Source organism: Molothrus aeneus, chromosome 1 (genome assembly GCF_037042795.1).
Source record: "Molothrus aeneus isolate 106 chromosome 1, BPBGC_Maene_1.0, whole genome shotgun sequence".
In the NCBI taxonomy this organism is placed as follows: domain Eukaryota; kingdom Metazoa; phylum Chordata; class Aves; order Passeriformes; family Icteridae; genus Molothrus; species Molothrus aeneus.
Genome location: NC_089646.1, coordinates 118,033,997 through 118,056,483, shown reverse-complemented (window position 1 = coordinate 118,056,483; position 22,487 = coordinate 118,033,997). Strand labels below are relative to the sequence as shown.

At 40.1% G+C, this 22,487-nt stretch overlaps 1 protein-coding gene across 3 annotated transcripts in view; it reads left to right on the top strand.

The window, feature by feature from the left end:
• Positions 1 to 9,168: 9,168 nt before the first annotated feature.
• PDE7A (phosphodiesterase 7A) overlaps positions 9,169 to 22,487 on the top strand; it is a 74,410-nt gene continuing 61,091 nt past the window's right edge. For all 3 annotated transcript variants that reach the window (XM_066563557.1, XM_066563550.1, XM_066563565.1), the window contains exon 1: positions 9,169 to 9,306. In XM_066563557.1, coding sequence (XP_066419654.1) covers positions 9,169 to 9,306 — 138 coding nt within the window. The remainder of the gene's footprint in view (positions 9,307 to 22,487) is intronic.

The following is a 22,487-nucleotide window of genomic DNA, read 5'->3' as shown; positions in this document are numbered from 1 at the left end:
TAATTTAATCTAGAAAACTGCTGACATGGTATTGATTTATGTAGATTTAACTGATGTTCTGACACGACTAGAGGGTGCTCTCCATAATCCCAGCTCAGCAAAGCATGTAAGAACACGCATAAAATTAAGTATATGCTTTATACCACTAACACTTTATGCCAATTAACCCATATTTTCACCACAATTTCTGCTATGCCTATCTTGTATCAAAAATATATTACATAAATATTTAACATATGTAATATATTCCATACATACATTACATATTGCTCTTATCTACTATATATTTCAATATGTTACTCACGTATTCCAATGAATATATTTCTGTGAGATTTTAAAACTAGATTTTCTGAAATGAACCACTTTTTAAATTATGTGGTATCTGAGTAACTCCTTACATAACACTGATTTACACCATGTAGGTGAGTTTTTATGATACAGATGATGTGGTCTAAGGTAGGCTGACTCCAAAAGGGGCACTCCCACTGCTAGTTACATACCTGCACCTTGAACCAGCTGTGCTGTTTGGCTGGTCCCACGTTTTATGGGGGGGCGAGGAAGGGGTGGGGCTAAGAGTAATTTTTTTCCAGTTTAACTCTCTAAAACTCTCTTGGCTTTCTCTAGAGGTGAGCATCAGTACTGGAAGGAGCAAACAGCCAGGAGGAGTGAGATGGAGGGGCATGGCCTCTCTGCACAGCAGGATCTACTTTAGCACAACGTGTATCAGCAAAATGTGCATTTTAAAACCACATTTCCAGTGCGCTTCCATTGCAGGGCTCAGCCTCTTTGTTTTACTGCACTACTCCCCGCTTCCCCACCCCCTCCCCCATACAGCTTTTAAAACACGAGACTTGTCTCTAATTAACTGCAAAGCTGGTTTTAAGAAATTGATGAAAAAAATGTTCTCCTAATACTCAGACTCTCTTTTATCTGAACATAAAAGTTTATCAGAGCTAATCCTTTTAGTACGCCCTAGTCTTACAAGAACAGTTTTCTTTCTTTTGGTCAAGACAAAGGAGCTGAGGAATTTCTGTAAACTAACCCTCCCATCACTTTGTTGCATTTTTGTTGACACGTTGGCAATATTCCTTCCAGTTTTAATTGCATTAAGGACATAGAAATTTAGTGAGTTGTAAATGTGACAGGATGCCAGTCACCTTTTCACAATTGTTGAAAACAAAAGGTCTAGCAAAGAATAAACCTAAATAAAAGCAGGGCTAGTCTCTTGAAAGTAATGAACTCTTTTTGCTGCATTTGTTCAGGTAGTTAATGGGAAGACTGGCAGAATGACAGATGTTTTTCCAGACTTGCAGGAGAAGTCATGCTCATGCTAACCCTGACACATTCTTTCCTTCACAAAGAAATGTCAGGATGCTACATGGCAGAAAAACAAGAGTAGCTTCAAATTTTAATCCTCACACTTCTACTGCTGTAGGTTTTGACAGAAGAGCAGTTCCACCATTGAGCTGAAAAGGAAGAAAAATATTTAAATCCTGATTAGTTTCTGAAGCAAGCTCAAATTTAATGGAGAAACTGAGGTAGTATGCTTAAGCATTTTTTGAAAAAGCATAAAAATAACTGCTTGGAATATAATGAAGTCATTTTATTTGAATACTAATTAGTATCCAGTTTTACTACTAAAGTGATCCTCTGAATGAGATTGTTAATTCTAATAGTAGTTAATATTAATTTCAGTTTAACTTTTTTGTGAGGGAATAATTGCACACAATAGCCCTTCAATAAAAATAAAATTGAATAGTAAAAAAGCCAAAATGCAAGAGGAATGTAGGTGTAAGAGAAAGACTGTAGGTTCCTGTATGTAGTCATCCAAATTTTCAGAAGTGCAAATGCTGCAAGTTACTCCAATTCCCATTTCTGATTTGCTTCATACACCAAAGAGAGACTGTTGTTAAAGTGTCCTTTTGTTGCTAGAAATTTTTCATTAATTTTAGCCTATATAAAAAAGCAACTAGTCTACATTTTCATACAAATAAGCTTCTGCAACAAGTGAGTGTGCTGATCTTTAATACAACCAGACATAAATTAAAATGTTCTTTGTCTGAAGAAATTCTAGTGTTACTGCCAGCACTGGTCCTATAAAAACCAGGACTAGTTAAAGCTCATGCTTGATTTATTTATTTTTTTAAATAGGAATTGCATTAGCTGCTTCTCCTGTGGGCTCATTTCACTACAGAACTTTCTGCAGAATTAATTCAGTAGAAAACCCCTTCTGCCCTAGAAGAGGGCAGGACCCCAAAAAAGGTCTAATTTTTGACCTATAAACAGCAAAGTGCTTTCCTGTGATTTTTAACAACACAACACAATGAGATTAAAAAAACATTGTTGCTTCAGCCTAGGTGGTAAGCAGCAACTTTAGCTCATTATTTCACTTCTGTCAGCATTTGATAGTCTCAGATTTAATATTACAGGACATCTTTAGTATATAGCAATAGACCAGTAAAGGATCAGCTGTAGCATCAGGAATCTTTTGAACTTAAACATGACTTCCAAATCCAAACCTAACTCTAATCCATAATTATGGATAATTTTTTATAAAATAAAAGTCAAAATTGCTTTAGAAAATCCTTGCAAAGACTGTGCTAAAAATTACACCTTCATGTAAAGAAATTTAGAAGGATGTGCAGTTTTAATGAGGTATTGAGGCATAAAACATTAAAAAAGCTACCAAACAAAATCAAAATAAATCACTAGATTTTCTAAAGATAGAATGGGAGATTGATGCTCTACAGTTTATCATGGAGGCTGCCAGGTACTGTACACTGAGTGGCATGCTAAGAAGTGATTCATCTGGTGAATGTGCAATTAATTTGCTACATCTGTTCATAGGGGTCCAAACCCACCTCCATTACCAACATAAAAAGCTGTGAATTTTCAGACTCTAATAACACCATTAAACTTATAAGCTGCACCTCGGAAACTGCACCTGGGGTTCTCATATCCTCCCACTCTGATATTAAAAATATTCTGCACATCAGCTGTTATTATTCATGTAAAAATGACACAAAGAGAAGCTTTCTCCACAGGCTTATGCTGACACCAACGCCCTTAGTTATTTAAACTGTAGTGTAAGGATTTTTGTCCAGGTAAATGCAATCATCAGAACTCCACTGACTGAGACCAGTTAAGCTGTGTGCACTCTAGCAAAAGCTTTTTAGAACTGCGTTTAGAAAGAATTATTCCCAGTCATATCTTCAGTGGAGTTAGAAAGAGCTGGCTTTGAACCCATATTAAATTTGTGACAGTCTGTAGCTGTGTTTAGAACTGACTTTTGTTAGCCTGTTTCCACAGTCAGACCTGTTCCCGGAGGCTATAACTTGTCAGTAAAACTCCAGTCTTAAATTAAGCATAGAGGATGATTCTTGGGGCTGGAAGCAAATTAAAACTTGAAATGCTCTGGGATCACTCTTTAACTTTCTGCTCCAGCTTGCTGGTTTTGGCGTAGAATTGGTACATATTTATTAGCCACTGTCAGCTTAGTGAAATTGAAGTTATTACAAACATTGAAAATATTCTGAACAGGTTTCAATATAATACTTAAAATACCAGAAACTGAAGCAAAAGCAAACAAGCAGTCTGCCCAGACAAGTCAAACCAACTTTATCTGCCTCTCCAGCAGAGTGACAAAACCTGTAGCTAATGGGAACACAGCACACGTGACTTAGCTTGTCTTTGCTGACGCCGTCCTTCGCCACGGCCCACCCTGACAGTGCCATAAACACCATCACATACCCCACTTCATCTGATTGCCTTCACAGACACTAACTGAAGCACACTTAAACTAGGAGAAAGGTTACGCCATGTTCCTTCCTTTCAGTAAAGAGAAAGACAACTTCAAAGAACAACTTGAAGGGCCTGCTGTCTTTCCCTTAATTATTGACTATGAAATTAGCCTTAGGCAACTACTCTCCAAGTTAAGCCTCTAAAGTCAGGAATGATGAACCTGGGCCCTAGAAAAGATAAAGCTACTGCAATACGGGTGCAAAAAATGACTGTAAAACATTCCCAGAGGAGTTAGCATGAGCTGACAGGATATACTGAATACCATTCTTCAGATCTCTTCCAGGTCTTAGACTAACTCATTCATGGAATTTTTACTGCTGAGCTGTTTTGAGAGCATGCTTATTAAAATTGCAGATGACAGAGAGCCAGGAAATTCTGAAAGCATATTGAAGGACAGGACTAGTATTCAATCTTGACCAACCAAAAAAATGGGTTGAGGAAATCACAATACACTCAGGTGAAAGCAAGTGCGAGTTATCACACTCAGGAAGAATGAACACACTGAGGGGATGATGCAAAGTTCTGCAGAAAATATCCAGGGTGCAGGGGATGTCAAACCAAAGTGGAGACAAGAATGTTGTATTGCCCAACAATTCAAAGGAGCCCAATGCAGACCCAGGGCAAGGCAGAGGGAAGGGACACACCAAATAGGGAGAGAAGTACATTTCAACTGAGCTGCCAGATGTCTGAAATTCCTATGGAAATGTACAGTATTCACTCAGACAATAACTCTGGGTAGAAAAAAAGGACTAAAGAGATGACGAAAACAATGTCTAAAAATGCATTACTGGGGATGTAACAAAGACACTTTTTACTTGTCTAGAGAATAACCCTGATTTTTAGACTACATAACTTCTTCAGGTAAGAAGAAAAGCTAAAGCGTCTTGTGCTTGTTTTGATCATGTACCTGTACAAATAAATATTTCCTCTGTTCTCAGGATGTTTTCAAAATACAAGCACATTATGCCTTTGAGGATGCTTGTTTTCCATTTTGTAGAGAGAACACGGGAAAAGCATCCTCTTCTGCTCAGACTGTTCAGTTCTGCTCGTGTTAGCTGGGTGTGCCCCAGAGAGGCATTCTGTGCCGTGCAGTTAATCCTGCAGAATGTCTTGCTGGAGTACCTGTGTGATTTCATCTTTTTACTGTAACCAGGAAACTAAACTAACTCTGATTTTGTGATCTTCCATCTCCCCAGTTTCACAAGTGCTGCTCTTTCTGATAAATACGGCCATCAGTAATGCTTCTTCCTTGCTAAATAGCACCCTGAAAATAATAAAGATGTGTAAAAGACATTAATGCAAATGTGAAAAGAAACACTGAAAAATTATTAATGCTCCCTAAATTTGAATATTCTAATTAATAGCTGTATCTGCCATGATAAAGAATCCATAAGACACAGGGCTTACATGGCTGAACTATGGCACCTCATAATATCCTTTGATGCTTTTAAGACGTGCACCACCATGGTACTCAAAGAACTCCATGGCTGAAATTTATTTCAAACAAAATGCTCTGAATAAATAATTTGGAGTTGTTTAACCTCTATGACAAAAATCAATAAAACCCTCTTTCTTTTTCTACAAGATCTTAGTGAGTGGCAAGTGAAGACAACAGAAGAATTGGCAGAATGTAAGTCACAGAATATGCATTCTTTTTGCAACAAACATATTTAGGCTGAAAATATGTGACTTACCCCATAATTTTAAGGCTTTGTCTGTCATCCTGAGGTAAGATTGGGGATTGGAACTAGATGATATTTAGGGTCCCTTCCAACCCGAACCATTCTATGAGTCTCTAAGAGTTTTTCTCAAGAAATCAACATCAGGCTAATATTAATAGTTTCTGTATTTATTAAAAAATAGTAATTTGTGTCCTGAGAATATCTCACTTATGGAAACAGTCACTGCCTAGAAAATCTATGCTTACTTCATAATAATGTATTTCAGTTTCCTTAAAGGTGTTTATGTAACTTTAATTAGAGATCAAAGATAGTCTGAGGGGCAACACTGGGTATGTTATTTAAGGATACACTGTGTCAGACTGAAAATTAAAGTGTCCCTAAAGAACTAATTTCAAATAAATGATGGAAAGTATGCAGAGCTGACAGAGCCCTAAAACACACTGTCAATAATCTTCACTTATAGTTTGACCATATAGGATTGCAATATACACTATTTATATTGTAAAGTAAGAATATACTTTTTATTTCCCCTAAAAACATGACATATTTTTGATGAAGTGAATTTCAGATTGACTAGAATAAAAATCCATCCTACCTGAGTACAGACAACAAATTCTTTTTCAGTAGAAAAGAACAAAAAGTGATTTTGAAAACTTATTGGGAGAGGGAAATCCTGACACTAGTGAAGCTGGTGGAGTCCTATCAGTAACTCAGATGCACTGCTGATTTAATGTAAGCAGGCCAAATATGAGTAAACTATCAAAGAATGCAGAAGAAAACCTGACATGTCTTAATTACTGGAAAAAAAAGAGCTGAGTACGTTATTTTACTTTGAACTACCATGTGCTTATTGTATCTTGAAATATTGTGCGCATGCATTATAAAATCATACTGGGAATGCTTGTGAGATTTTAATTTTTTTAAAAAAGGAAAAAAACAGTTGAAAAAAGCCCTTAAGACACAGCAGTTGATTCAGTGTCCTCCTCATGTGTCCCTATGTTCTTTTGGCTATCCATGAGACAAAGTGGGATTACAGCTCTGCAAAAGAATGAGGTGCATTTGTTAACTTCACAGCTCAAGGTGAAATGGCCATCAGTCCACATGTATAAAACTACTTGCTTCTAGAACTAGTTCAAATAGATGAAAATCCTCCATACAAACCACCTATTCTTTCCAAATGGGTTCCTCCAAAGCTGTGTCATTGCCTATAAATAACCACTATCATGTGAAATCTAAACCTTTCTGCCAGTAAGCAAGCACTGAGAAGAACAATGTATTATGCAAAATTAAATCATATGAATCATTTTGCAAAATCTGATTTTTAAGTGGGTACAGGCACTTCATATATTATTCAAAGAACAGAAACGTTCCCTTACCTATCATGCTATATTTAGGATTTTTTTTTATGATGGAGAAATAAAAGAGATGAAAGGATGGGAAAAAAAAAAAAGCAGTTGCAGAGAGACAAAGGGAGGCTTAGTCCTAAAAGAAAAAAAAAATAGCAAAGTTTATTTCTAGGTGTCCCAGCTAATATGATGTACATAGCTATGGGCTAGTAGATCACGTCATGGATTATTCCTTTTCTCCCTTAAAGTGCAATTCTTGGAATTGTGGGATTGTGTGGTTTGCAGGAGCCTCATTTTTTAGGTTAACAAAAATTACATGGTTTTACCTCTTTGTCCTGCAAAAAATCCCACCTCTCCCCACTCTAAAAATGAACCACAAGGGTTCAAATGCAAATACAAACTCCCCAGTGTATTGCATTTGATGGATGATGCATTTTAAAACAAACCTATCTTTCCATGTTTGATTTTCAAGCAGCTGTTCAAGGCCAGGCTGTACTGACTGGTGCTCAGCCTCCTGAAGGAGCAGCCAGGGTATCCAAATCTGGCCCTGGTGACACCACAGCCCACCGAGTGCTGCCCCCCAGTGTCCGGGCACAGCCTGTGAGATGGGGAATGGGGAACTGAGGGCTGATGGACACAGAACATCCTGAGTTGGAAGGGATCATCAGAGTCCAACTCCTGTGCACAGCAGGACCATCCGCAAGAGTCACCACGTGGTGAGAGCATTGTTGGAACACTTGTTGAGCTGCCAGGCTGTGACCACTTCCCTGGGGAGCCTGTTCCAGTGCCTAAACACCCTTTGGGTGAAAAACCTTTCCCCAATATCTGACCTAAACTTCTCCTGACAAACCTCCTCCCATTCTCTTGGGGATGAAGTTATGACACAGGGACACTGAGTCAAACCCCCACTTACCACCGTTCTGGCCCAGGGATTCCAGGACCCCTTGGGTCTCACCCAAGCAGTGCTGCATGTCAGGTACTGTATCCAGTTTTGGGCCCCTCAATTTAGGAAGATATTGGGGTGCTGGAGCAAGTCCAGAGAGGGGGAATGGAGTAGCTCAAGAGTCTGGAGCACAAATCTTAGGAGGAGCAGCTGATGGAGCTGGGAGTGTTTAGGCCCCTGGGAGGGAAGGAGGCTCAGGGGTGACATAACAGCTCTCAACAGCTCTCTCAAATGAGGTTGTAACCAGATGGGGGTCGGTTTCTTCTTCCAGACAAACAGCGACAGGATGAAAGGACACAGTCTTAAGCTGCACCATAGGAGGTTTAGGTTGGCTATTAGGAAGAATGTCTTCATAGAAAGGGTGACTAGATACTGGCATGGGCTGCCCAGGGAGGCGGTGAAGTCACCGTCCTTGGAAGTGTTTAAGGAAAGCCTGGACCTGGCACTCAGTGCCATGGTCTAGTTGTCACGGTGGTGCTCGGTCACAGTTTGAACTCGATGCCCCCTCAGGCCTTTTCCGGGCCGAGCCGTTCCGCGGCTCCGTGGCTCTGAGAAGAGCTGAGGGAGGGAGGGGAGGAGGGCGGTGCCGCCCCCCGCCCCTGCGAAGGCGCGAGGGGGAGGGGGCAGGGCGCATGCGCGTGGCGCGCGGGGCCCGCCGAGCCGCCCCTGCCTGGTGCGCGCGGACGGGGAGAGTGTGGGCAGCGGTGACGTTATGACGCCGCTCTGCGCGTGTCGCCAGCCGCGCGACCCACGCACGGTCCGCCGGGCTCGTGCCTGCTCCTCCAGCCGGGCCGCCGCGCGCGGGCGGGGCGGAGGCGCCATCCCTCCTCCTCCTCCTCCTCCTCCTTCTCTCCGTTCTCCTCCTCCTCCTCCCCCTCCTCTCCGGGTCCCCTCTCTGGCGGCCCGGCCCCTTCCCCTCGGCAGAGCGGCGCCTCCTCCTCCTCCTCCCGCTCCCGGCTGTGCCGGACAATAGGGGCGAGCGCGGCGCGTGTCTCCCCCAGCGCGGCCCCCGGCCCTCCATGCGCGGCGCCGGGCAGCGGGGCTGACAGCGGCTCCCGCCGGCGGCAGCGCGCCTGAGGGAGGGAGGGAGCGGCGGCGGCCGCGGGCTGAGGGCCGGGACTCGCCGCCCCGGGCGCTGACAGAGCCGTCCCGCTCCGCCGCCTCCCCCTCGCTCCCGCCGGCGGCTCCCGCCGGGCTTTGGCGGCGGCGGAGCACAAAGGCGCGGGGCCCGGCGCGGCCCGGCCCGGCCCCCCGGGGGGCGCGGGGGCGGCGAGGAGGCGCCGGGCCCCCGCGGGCTTCGCCGCCCGTCCTTCCCCGCTGCGGCGAGCCCTGCGCGGGCAGGTGCGGCGGGCGAGGCCGCTGCCCCGCGGCGGGCCGGCGCACGGAGGCTTCGTCAATGGAAGTATGTTACCAGCTGCCCGTGCTGCCGCTGGACAGGCCGGTGCCGCAGCACGTCCTCAGCCGCAGAGGGGCCATCAGCTTCAGCTCCAGCTCCGCGCTCTTCGGCTGCCCCAACCCCCGGCAGCTCTCACAGGTAGGCACTGCTGCTGGGCCCGCCGCCCTTGCGCGCCTGCCCCCGAATACCGGCGCGGTGGCGAGAAAATGCAGCATTTAATATTTTTATGACTAGTTATTGCCGAGGTTATTTATTTAGCATCGCTTGCGATGCTAACGGTGAGTTCCGTGGGGTTTATTTTTATTTCTACAGCCAGTAGGTTATTTTTTTTTTATCCTGTAATTTTTAAGCTAGGACTCTTTTTTATCTCTTTTATTAGCTTGGGCTTTCTTTGAAGGGTCCAAATTTCCTGTGGGGTTGCCAAAAGCTGCAGCGACTTTACTGAAATGGTGAACATGCACTGCAGTGTTTTATTTGGGATGCTCTGCTTTTTCTCTCTCCAAGTATTGAGGCTTGGCAATTTGTCTAGAAGAAGACAAAGATCCTTGGCTTTTTCGTTTCCACGGTATTGCTCCCAGCCCGTATTACATCAGTCACAATGTGAACTGTACTGTATTTTGTTTCATCTGATCGTGTTGGAAATACTGTGAAAAAGGTCATTATAACTCTCAAGACAAAAGGCAGGTTTTTCTTGTGAACACTGCCCTAAATTTCTGGATGTGCGTTAGTATGGTTTCCCAGCACCCAGTGATGAAATTATATTCTGGCGGAAGTCTCTGGAGAAAATCTGGAATTATGGTGGAAAGCATATGTTTTAGTGGAATCAGCCCGTTTTGGCTTCGAGGGATTTCCTATGTCGAGATTGAAAGGTCTATTTAAGTGCTGGGAAGTATGTTGTCCTTACAAAGATGTTGTCTTTGCATGTGTAATGGTAATTTTTTGTTCTTTACGTTTTTGGTGTATCTTACTAAGTTATTCTACTTTTTTTTCATGACTTGCTGTGCTACACATACGTCTTTGTAGAAAGTACAGAGCTGCCAGTCGCTTTTGGCTTCTTCCCCTGTTCCGTAGCAGTGGAGCTCTGTGTGTGTGTGAGCATTAGGCACATGTAGGAAAAATCAACAAAATACTGTGTTAATGACCAGGAACTTGAATGCATGTGGAAACAATTATTAGCAAGCAGATGAAGATGAACATATGTTGGCAATACTTCCTTCCCTGATATACATGTAATAATTGCCAAAAAACTTTGGTTTTATGGCAAATTAATTTTCCATGGCAAAATTAATTTTTATAGCAAATTTAATTTTATAGCAACCACGTTAGGATCTTTTCCATTTGTACTGCTTGTTCTGAGCTGTACTTGGTGATGGTGGCTTTTCCATATATATAAGTCCTCTTGAAGGTCCAACCTAATATAGCACATTTCGTTCTGTGGAGATAATTGAAGCATTCGTGATTTTCTGAAAAGGAATAGGCAGAATGGTCAAGGTGATACATTGTATTTCTTTCTGTATGATCTCCAGAACAGGTGGTGCATGAAGTGTACACAAGCTTACCAAATTACATCTGGTATTGACATTTAAAGTGCTTTTTCTTTAACTTTCAAGCTTCTCAATGAATTCCCTATTTTCAGGCTAGTATGCCGCTCAAAGAAGAGGTACTTGGATAACCTGTAAAAAGGGAAAACTATGTGTGCTTAACCAGGTAGTATTTTGTCTGCATAAACCAACAAGTAACCAAGTTTATGCAATAATAAGGAATTAGGATATTTAAGTGAGGAAGCCTTTGCTGTTATCCGACATCTGATTAGCTTTACCTTTTTTCCTCTTTCCTTGAAGTCTCCTGCAAACAATAGGATGTGAACAGGTCTGCCAGACCTGCAATCACAGGTTGGTGTAAATGACGGACTAAGAAGCATCACTAGTGAGATTCGTGATTCTGTGTAACTTGTGAATGTAGCTTCACCTTACAAGTCTTTTGTAAGACATTCCAGTTTCACTTCTGTCCAAAGAGTGCTGAACCCTTAGCAGTTTGTCATTTTCAGTCTTCTGCTCCAGATAGCTTTGAGCAATAGGAGTAGCACTGGAGATGTGTACCCAAGGAGCTGGTATGTACAGCCAGCATTTTACAACTAAGAGACATTTAGCAGGTTTTCTTGGAAAATGTAAGGCCTTGAAAATTACATTCCCACTTACAGATTAAAAGTGACTTGACATGATTGAGTCATAAGATGTTTTAGGCTTATCCTTCCAGCAAGAAGGTATTTTATATGGGAAACATACATGAGATTAATGCACACTACATTAGACATAGCATTTAATTGGACAGACCTAAGCAGGCAAATATTTATCTCTTAATTTATTAAGTAGAATTTCAGTTTTCTTGAAGTTTCTCTGTATGGATTCAAAATGTTTTCAAAATTCAAAATGTATGTTGCTTTTTTAAAGCTTAAATAAAGTGGTGCTGGAAATGATCTTGAGGATTCTGGTTTACTCCTCTCAGCCCTAGGAAGGATAAATTGTACTTGCAGCATTATTGGCAGATGTTTGTCTAATCTGTTTGCTTAATCTATTTTTTAAGATATAGTCTTATGAGATGCAGTGAGTTGACATAACTCATTATTGCTGAAGGTTAAAAGCCCTGACATTGGGAACGTGTTATTACTGCTTCCTCTATGCCATCTCTGATGCTTGTCAGGTGTTTGCTCATTCAGTTCACTAAAACAGCACCAAACTAACACAAGCAGGAAACTTGGTAGCTTCCTGCCATCACTTTGAGTAAAACAGGCTTACTGAAGTTTTACAGAACTGATTTAAATGAAAAGATGGTACCACTAGACTTTTGAAAGTCATAAAAGCTTTAAATAATAGAAATTACTCAATCTCACCAGTCAACTGTTCTTAATAGTGCTTAACACTTCTTGTCATAAAACAATTCTTTCTTAATACTGAAAGTCTTAGATGTGGTGATTTACACCTTTTACTGTATGCAGTAAATGTAGAGAAAGGCTTATTCCTTTTTCCTTGTAGTTTTCTTTTATGCATTAATGATTTCCCTGTAGTCTTAATTTTTGTCAATTTCAAAGTCTTTACAAAAAAAATAATAAAGGTAACACCTGGAGGTTATTTGTGATATTTATTGTTTAATCCAGTCAGGTAAAAAGCTGCTGTTGTATGGGTATATACAAATGTTTCAGTTAATAATCATCTTTAAATTTGAAATAATTTTAAGTGTTATTGTTAAAAGCTGGTTTTGAGGGCATTTGAATGTGTAAGTGTTGAAATTACCAGGATATTTCACATTGATGAGATTTGAATTTAGGTTCACTGTGAGATCAGGTGAATGTTAACTAGTACCTTGGATCATACATTCAGGGTGTTCATTCCATATATTACAAAATTATCTTTTTCAAATTAAAGCTGAGCTTTCAGAGAACAATTTTTGATTTATTGCCTCGTCTAGTTTTTAACTTGGGTTGTTAATAGAAGTTAAAAAGTTTCTAGAATTGTACTTACTTAGTGTGAAAATTCTTAGTCTGCATTTTATGAATAAGGATTTATAATGAAAACCACTTCACAAATGTAGCTGCAAGCTACTTTTAGATTGTCCTGCATTGCACTCCCCCTCACCCTATGCTGAATTGACATAAACATATCATAAATGAGTAAGAAAACTTTGGCCTAACCTGCTATTTTTGACTCATTCCCATCTTTCTACTTTGTAACTGGTTCTGCAGTCTCTTTAGTTCCTCCCAAAATGGCATCAATGGTATCTAGTAGCAGTGTCTGAATAGAAGTAAAGATCTAGCTTTAGGCTTTCTGTTTTTAAATTACTGAAATTGATGATGACAAAGAAAGGTATGTCCTAATGATGAAATTGCATGAAGAGGGAATGGAGCAAACAATAGAAGACTCCATTTGAATCTCAGAAATGTAGGCACTGTCTGCACCTGAAGTGCCAAGTGCTGCTGTGTACCAGGCAGTACCATGGCCTGCAGCCTGGTATTCAGTAGCCTGCTTCACGACCCTTCTTCTTTGCATCTCCATTTCATGCAAGTGAGCAATGCAGTGTCAGACTTGGTGACTCTCATACCTGAACAACAGATTGTACATCCCACAAATGGAATCCTATGGAATTTGACTTGGGGGATGAGGTGGGGGGAAAGTCACTAAGAACAACTAGAAATATACTGCATTGGTTGATTCTTCAGTGAAAGGTGTATCCTTCCACTTTCCTAGCATTAGCAAAGTGCTTAGACCACCTTTTTTTGCGTCACTGTCACCACCTTCTTGTCACTGTCACCTGATGTAAACCAAACGTGTTTTGCTCTGCATGTAGGAGGGTAAGTTAAAAGATGCAGTTGAGAGGTGTATTTATATGGTCTGGACATAGACACTGGTCTTTAATTCCATGGTTGCACCTTTTTGCTGAGAGAAGTGTTGGCATGACCTATTTTTCCTTTGCAGCTGCTCATTTCTACTCCTGCATCTTCCTCTTAGTTGTGTCAACTTTTTTTTCCCTTTTTTTTTTTTTTCTTTTTTTTTTGATCAGGTTATTTTTCAGCCATGGCTGACTCATTTTACAGTTTCATAAATGATTGTGACTGTTAATAAGGAGGAAGCAGCACACTACAATGCTAGACTAGGAGTAGTGAGCAGTAGAGCAGCAGAAGGAATGCCTTTCATTGGCCCTACTACTGAATGTGAAACCTTGTCCTAAGCCCCTTTCTTTTCTCATCCACCATTTTTCATAACTTTTCTTCCATACCTTTCTAATCCTCTTCATCAGTGCTTCTCAATTGCTGGCTCTTTCATTAGATTTCGCCTGCCATTTCCTGTATCTCTACTGCATGAATAATTAATGAGTTAAAATAATGAAATAATTTTCACATTGTGATTCCTAGCCTCTGGAATTAATTCTGTGTTGCTGCTCTGCTTGCCATTCCCTTCATCTTGTATTTATTGTGTCTGGTTGCTGAGATTGCATCTATTCATATGAGAGGGAGAGACTGACGCTGACTCTACGCACAGCGCAGACAAGTTCTGATTGAGGCTTTCATACACTACAGTAATTTTATGTGGCAGTTCATTTTTAAAATGCCCCGAGTTTTATGACCAATTAACTTTTTCGTATGTTCTAGTGTAAAGCAACATTGGTACTTCATTCAGCAAAAAGGTCATAGCAGCTTCTTTTATGGCCTAAAATTGTCTGTGTACGATCTAAACAGAATAATAGTTTAAAGTCCCCATTAATTAGATTGTCTTAAATCACCAGAAGTCAATTCTCCTTTGTCCAGATTGTGTAATAGTATGATTGTGCTTTGTATGAACCTCATTTTTAAGATGCTGTCTTTAAAGAGAAATTTATTTGAAAAGAGAGATTATAGCTATGTGCTCAAGTTGGGAAATACTGAACTTTAACCATAAAGCAATTTTACAAGAAGTCAGCATTAGTATATGAATATTCCATATTCTATATGAACTAATTATATATTAATAGCAGGCAAATACAGGTTGTTGGAGTTCGGAGTGTTTTCTGTGGGATGTCTGTTTCAGCAGTTTTCCTGAAAAAAATCCCTGTTTGCTAGGTAAGTGTGTTTTTCTAGGTTGGATGAGAAAAGCAACAGTGTCCAAACTCAGTTAATTCTGAGTCCATAAGCTCAGCTTTGAGTTAACAACATATCATAAAATAATGTAATTTTTCAGACACGTCTGCTCTGCAGTTTTGGAGCGTGAAAAACAATGCTGAGGACATCTGCATTATGAATCTTTATTTCTTTGATTCTTCTATTTTTGAAAAGCCTACAGTGGAAAAAAATGCTGGTAATAGAATGGTGATTTGTTAGAACAGTTCTCTATCATGTCAATGACCATTGGCTTCTTGTTTTCTTGTGTTTCCCTCATCACTTGGTATCTGCAACTTTTCACTGGTTTTCTGCTGAAATTGTAGATTTCTACCCTAACTCAGTAATTTTCTTGCATTGAAGATCTCAGATTCATGACTACATTTCCAAGTCATGCTAGGTTATGGCTCGTATATATGAAACACCTTTTGGATTGGAGTGAACCTGTTGTATTTGCTTTTGTTCACTGCACCTGCATGGGAATAATGAGTAATTTGACAGCTCAAGTTGGTTTGATGGTTTGCCTTTTTTTTTTTCCTCCCAGAAATGTGGAACTAGAGTAGCTTAGTTGTCCTTTACTGTGTAAATATTTGTTAACACATGTCAGTATTTTCCTCATGTGAATTTATACAGTTGTGTGTCTAAGATACAGATTCATGTATCTTATGATTGAAGGAATGTAGTGTGTTCTGTTAGAATGTCTTTTCTTTGTAAATGAAGGCATGAAGATGGACAGGCTAAAAATTGGAATCTTAATCTTGGTAGTCATATTACATAAAGCATTTAGTGTAAATCATCATTCCTGTGCATTCACAGCTGAATGAAATGTTCAGTTCTGCTTGAAAAAAGTCTTTTATATAAGCAAGCACAAATACATGGTGTGGGCATGCACGTGCATGTAGGGTCTCACAAGAAGCATGTGTCTGGGACCAGGAATTGAACACAGACTTCTCAAGTTCTAGTTCAGAGTTATGCACAAAATCCTCTCTGGAAACGTTGAAAGAGTTCGAGTTTCATCGGATTTGAATTTTTCTTCAGTTTGTTCTGATTATGTCATTAACAAGTAACTGCAGTGTAAATAACCACCCTGTGTAATCCAACAAGGCAGCCTGCCAAAGAAAAAATGTCTTATTATAAAAATGCAGTTATGGGAAACTAGATTTAGGGGTTAGTTGGAGTGTTGTTTATTTGTATGTTTGCGTCCTGGCTGTATTGTAAGGAATTTGTAGCCAAATATTTTGTTTTCTCTCTAGTTGAAAATAAATTTGTGGCTGTTATCTTGCCTTCCCTGCCCTCCTCCCTTCCATACCCTGAGAATTTTTTACTTCTGTTACAGCAGCCTGACTCCTGTTTTCCTCCCACTTCCCCCCTCTTTGTACACCTTTGATATGGCAATCTGATTTATTATCTTCCTGACCACACTCCCACAATAATTATAATTAGAGATTCCTGGAGTCTGCTTTTTATCACAAGGTGGAGGGTGAATTCTTTTCTCAGCTTGTAGCTGAAGTTGTGAAGGAGCCAAGGTTTGCAGCAGGCCTTCCTCCTCTGCCTGTGTGAGCATCAGAAGGAATATGCAGCTATGAGAGTAATAAAGAAAGGTCTGTATTAGTAGAATATTTTACTATTTCTTCCTCTCCTATCTGCCAGATGAGATATGAGGAAAGAAATACACTGTTTCCTCTACCAGTCACAGGGATTTTTTCCTGTTTCTCCTCCCATGACAGACGTAGCTTGAGGCTACTCTGACTAATAACACTGGATATTTAATACACATGAAATACAGCCTGTTGCCCCCTTTAGGGCAAGGGGTAAAGGGGCAAATTCTATCCCACGGGATAAAGAAAATCAAAGGAAAATATAAGAAACTTATTCCAAGGCTGTGAAGGAAAAAATCACAATGGGAACTTGGACTTCAGTAGGTGGATGAGCCTTGGAACAGAAAGGATTTAGAAACTGCATGAATTTTCTGTCTGATGTGATGGTTCTTAGTTGTCTTAAGAATGGAGGTACTTGTGGTGTTGGGATGATGGCAAGCAAGTAACTTCCCTAGGGACTCAGTTATATCTGGATCAGAAAAAGTTAACACTCTCACAAAAACTACTTTGAATAGAATACTCTGGTAGTGGAGGAACCATAGTTGTCGTGGCAGGAGTGCCACTGGCCTGTGTTGCTTCTTGCTTTGTGTTTGTAGCTAATACACCCCATATATTGATGCTGCAGTTGATCACATACAGAGGAGGAGGTTTCATGTTTAGTCAGGCATGAACTTGCACTTCCATTTTCTTAAACTTTCCAGTAAAGTTCATGTGCCACAGTAATCTCTTGAAATATGTGTGTGTGGCAGGGGTGTGTGTCTTATCAGTAGTGCCTTGTCTTCTCTTTTGCAATGGTAAAGTCCTGTAACCAGTTTTCAAAAAGCCTGTAACACTTAAATTTCCTTGATTATTACCTGTGGAATTTTAGACTTCAGCTGCAATAATTGAGCTTTTTCAGGTTTTGAGCAAAAAAAAAAAAAAATCTGTAGTTTTTTTATAGCCGCAAACATAGTGTGAACCTGCTAAATAATAAATGTCTATATATGGATGGTAAAGGTCAGGTTTTTTGATGGCATTGTATATTATGAGATTTAGACTGTACATTTGTTATGGAGTTCTGCCACTGTTCTGTTTCTTCTGTTGTGAAGTCTGAGCTACATTTCTTTTAATATGGTGATAATAGGAATTTCTGCACTTTCCACTTAATTTAAACAATATATTTAATACGCTTGTCCTAACTTGTTTTCATTTGGACAAAATAAACTGATTATATTTTTGTCCAGATAAAACAGTGTTTAGCTCACAAATTGGTAGACAAAATGGTAAAGCTTTATTGCCTGAATTAAAACCAAAAAATAATCTTGAATTTTTAACCTTGAGAAGCTCATAATGTCCCAAATGCTAAAAAATTTGTTGTCCCCTCAATATTTTTTCCTTTTTCTTTCAAAAAGGATAATGGTTGTCCTTTGCATCTAGTCCTTCTGCTTATGTCTTTGTCACTTCAGATTATTGCAGGAGTTTTGCAACCTACCATAAGTGAAGACTAGAAATCAAACCTAGCAAATTGCAGGTACTAAATTCCTGAAGTTTTGTGTTGGGCTTGTACTTTGTGATCTGTATTGACTTTCAGGTTCTTTTAAGGAGGAGAAAGGCTTCATCTCCATACGGGTGTTGAATGGTTGAAGTTATGGTTACCTTGTGTTTTTTCTTTTCCTTCTGATATTGTGATGTTATTTTTGCCACGTCCTTCCATCTTAAGTTCAGACCTGAAGGGATTTTTTTTTGTTTGTTTTAATTAAAGGCCTCTGGTTAAAATTCTTCACCTATCACCTTTTGATACAATAGACTGTAAGTGAAATAATCAGCTGTGCATTACAAGGCTAATCCATTTTCATGAGCTTTTTAGGAAAGATGATTTGAGAGGATTAGACAAGGAGCAATTATTCATGATTGGCTGAATAAATAGAAAAAACAATTAAGACTAATGAAGTTTAAGACATTTCTCATAATTCTTAATATTGTTGTATTTATATGAGAACATGGGAAAGAAGCTATATGCTGAAAAATTTGATTGTTTTGGAAGCAATTTGTGAGTCAGGAGATCAAATTTTTCTCTTATGCTGAGCGTGGGTGACAAAGGGTCTGGTTAAGGTGGGAGAAGAGAAAGGTCAGTAAGGCTAGAAAATGCATCTTGAGCTCATTTCTCAGTGTAATAATACATGTTACAGAAGGTTTTTGTTTCTGACACTCCTGAAATTAAGATTGTAAACGTTAAGTACAATGATTTTTGTGTTTAATGTGTCATGAGAAAGAGAAGGGCAGTTTTTTTAATTCTGCCTTGACATGTAGTAATGCTGTGCTTGATGCTTGGAGAGGCTTTGTGGTTGATGATTATTGTTGACAGGAGCCTTCGTTTTTATTACTAATATTATTTTAAATGGAAATTCTTTTTCAGGTATGAGTTTTATTTAATGTCTGCAGTCATAGTTCCAAGGTGCTTTTGGTGTTAAATGTAGAGGCAGTATTGCTTGCGCAGTAATTGCTTTTAGCTGCCTATCTTTACTCCTGCTCTAGTGCTGACAGTTGCACTCCTCTGACCCTGTGGAAAGCTGGTTTGCTAAGCTGCAGCAGCAGAAAGCCCTTTAATTTTTGTAGCAGTAATTTTCTGCTCATTTGTCTCTCCCTGGTTTTCTTGCAGGATCTGAGGAGTGTTGGCTCACGGGAAGGAGCAGGGTTATGCGGGCAGAGGCCACCCAGAGTGTGTGGCAACACTGACTCAAGTTGTTTCCATTGCAGTTGGAGGAATGTCCAGAACAGCTGAACTGTGTGGAATTGTTTCACTTTCTTGGCAAACAAGAGTGGGCTCATTAATTCCGTGGTGTTATTCAAATTAAGTAATGCACTGTATTCAGGTATTTAGTATTTCCAAAGACGCGTTGTGCACTCTGTGTCTTTTATATATTATTATTCACATGGCTTCAAAATCTGTAATTTCATCCTTATTAGGTGAGTCCATGGTTCTGTGCGTTTCAGGTATTAGACTTGGCTTGTTTGAACATTTTAAAAGGACTATTGATAACTTTTGAAGAAATTGATTGTACTTGATTAAGTACATTAAGTCAAAAGAATCTGTGGGGTTTTTTTTACCTGTAAAACATCCAATTTCAAAATTTGGGTTGTTTGACTTCAAATTATGAAAGATTTTGGTTTTCTTGTCTGTATGAGTAGTAATTTAGAAATAATGTATAAATGAAAGGTTGTTTTCCTGTGAAACTGAAAGTGTCTTTCCTCTCTGCATATTTTTAAAGAAAAGTGGCTATGGTTGCTAGAGTTTATAAATTAAGTGTGTGAGAACATGAGGCTCAATCCTGTCATTTGTCTTTGGAGAATTGTTTAGCATACTTAAAAGGCTTGCTAGTGTGTGTTTGTATGTGGGAGTGAGTGTGTATATATATAAATATATACATATGAAAATAAATATATTGATATATATGAAAATGTAGTAACTGAATAAGGATATGGTGGGTGCTGTGTAGATTCAGAAAAGTGTAAAAAACAGTATTCATTGTAGCATTTGCTTCCATGTTGTCCTGTCTCCATCAAGTCACAAGACAAAATTATATCCTCAAGATGACAATTTTGGTAATATTTGTTGCTCTCAGTTGATCTTTTTAAGTAAGAAATTTTGCTTACTAGATTGCCAGCCTTTATCAGTTATAGTGAGGTTTTAGAAGCTTTTGGTCAGAACGACACGTTTGTTTTACAGTTGGGAGTGTTTCAGGATGATGTCAGGTAACTGTCGGGATTCTTCTTCTTAGTCCTTTTGGTTTTCCTGGTTCCAGGTTACATGTTGTTAGATATCTCCTTCAAACTTAGTAGAGCTTGCCCTGAAGCATGTCTTAGGCCAAGGACAGTCATACCACAATAGCTGTTCTTTATGTTACTGAGTTGCCAAGTCAAACAAATCTGGATTGACTGTGTGCATGTGTGCACAGTTGTTCAGCCATCCATTTCTGCTGAATTTAGTAGAGATCACAGTATGCTGATTATGTTGATTGGCAGAATTATTTTGAATCGTGTCCTGAAGTGCATTCAGTCCTGTGGAGGTATTTGTGTGTGGGTTCATTAGAGGCCTGTGGGGAAGTCAACTCCTGGCCTAGGAGCAGTGCCTTGAGCAAGTTGGGATGGCACATGCCCAGAGTCTGCCCAGAGTGGCACCAGGAGAACATTCCTGAGAGCTGTCAACATACAGGAGATAAAATAGGCCATACTGCCTGATACGTTTGCTGGATTGTGATAGAGGAGAAGAAGCTGCAGCAGTAAATGTATTGGTTTCTATGTCATGCATGCTGGCATTTGAGAAGAGAATGGATCAGTAGCAGATGATGGCTCCGCAGCTGAAGTAAAACTTGAGGATGGAAAAGGTGATGTGCATGGCTGTCTTCTCTTAGTAACTCCTCATCTTTGCTGTATAAGATACCTTGTGATTTCAGGTTATGCCTGAAATCTCCTTTGTAGTATTTGTGAGAGCAAAGACTGAGGACTGACAAAAGGCATTATGAGAGATGTGCCACCATTGCCTTTTGGGGTTTGTTCCTCTTGGGAGAAGGTGAAGATCAGATAATTGTGTGACGTGCGTGATAGCAGAATATTACCCCAGCATGAGATTGTTGTGAAAACAATGTGGTTTTGTTGAATGCACACATTGATCCACATTTGTTTCATCCATTGTATCCTCTTCCCTCTGCTGCCTGCTTTGCAGCATTGCTTTCTTTGTGTTCGTACATGGTGGCTTAAGCCCAGATGCAGCCTCTCTAAAACCTTCCCTGAAAGTTTTAGGTGTCTTTATGAGGCCTGGTGCTTCACTTCACTCTAAAAGTGCCAATGGAAGTATTTGGTAAATAAAGAAGATGGACCTATTGTGAAAGTATTATTTGTTAGAGTAATATGTGATAAGGTTTTAAGCAGGTTTCTGCTCTTTAGGGCTTCCACGGATCAGTGCTTTGGGAAACAGAAGGAAATGGCTCTTGTCAGTAAGAGAAAGCTGTGAGCTTTTAAATCTTCCACAGACACCTAGGTGTGTTTGTGTGTGTGTAATAGTTGTGTATGCTTTCATCCCTGCTTCTTGTGACCCGAGATTATTTGCATATGAATATGGGCTGTGCTGCTAATTTTCTGCAGGGAATGAGAAAAAAAAAAGATCGTGTGCTGAGTATGGCAGCGCCTACACAGTAGAGGCCCCCAGTGAGGCAGTAGTTGCTGAGTTACAGTTTCCAACATTGGGCTTGCTTCTCAGTTGCTTCTTCAGTGTTCAGTGCCTCTGTATTAGTTTTTTCATCTGGTTGAAACTTTCAGTGCAGTGTGACAGATTTTACTCTTCTGTTCCAGTGGTCTTTTAAGCCTCTCGTGGGTCCTCACAAGGATGTGAACAGCTTCACATGTGTCTGGTCCATGGTGTTTTCTCATAGGTGCTGTTATTACTCTGCCTTCAGTTTGGGCCCCCTGTGCTGCTGCCTTGTCTCGAATTCCAGCAGATCCAGGACTGCTGCCTGCATGCAGCTGGGACAAAGGGGCCATATTTGAGGTGTGCCTAGCACATAATTCACCAGCGGCTTCAGCAGTCCTGCTTCTGGATGGCAGGCTGACTTTGGGTGGGTGCAGGTGTGAGAACTGTACTCTTAACTATGGGGTGACAGGATCTTTCAGTGTGGCTGTTAAAGTACTTAGTAATTTGGAGAGAGGGGTAGTTTTTACTTAGGGTTGAAGGGACTTGCAAAAGCAAGGGCATGGGGAAAGAGAGAGAATCCTGGTTTTGGAAGTGGGCCTCATTCTACTGAAAGTTCAGATGGAGACTTTGTTTATAGTTTCTATTTTCTGTATTTTTTTTCTGAAACCATACTCTTCCTTTGACTGCTGTCTTAACATCAAAATCAACCAATAGGGAATACAGGCCTGAAATAGCTTACAAAGGGAGACTGTGGAAATGTGATTTTGTCCTTAGCCCACAGATCAGCAATTGGAAAGGGTTTGGTAAAAGTACCAAGGCAATGATATCCAGAGGAAGCTTCTGATAAGGGTTAATTAGACTCATAACAAGCTGAAATAATTCTAAGTAAAGTTTCATCCTTGACCTGACAAAACTTGGTTATATGCAA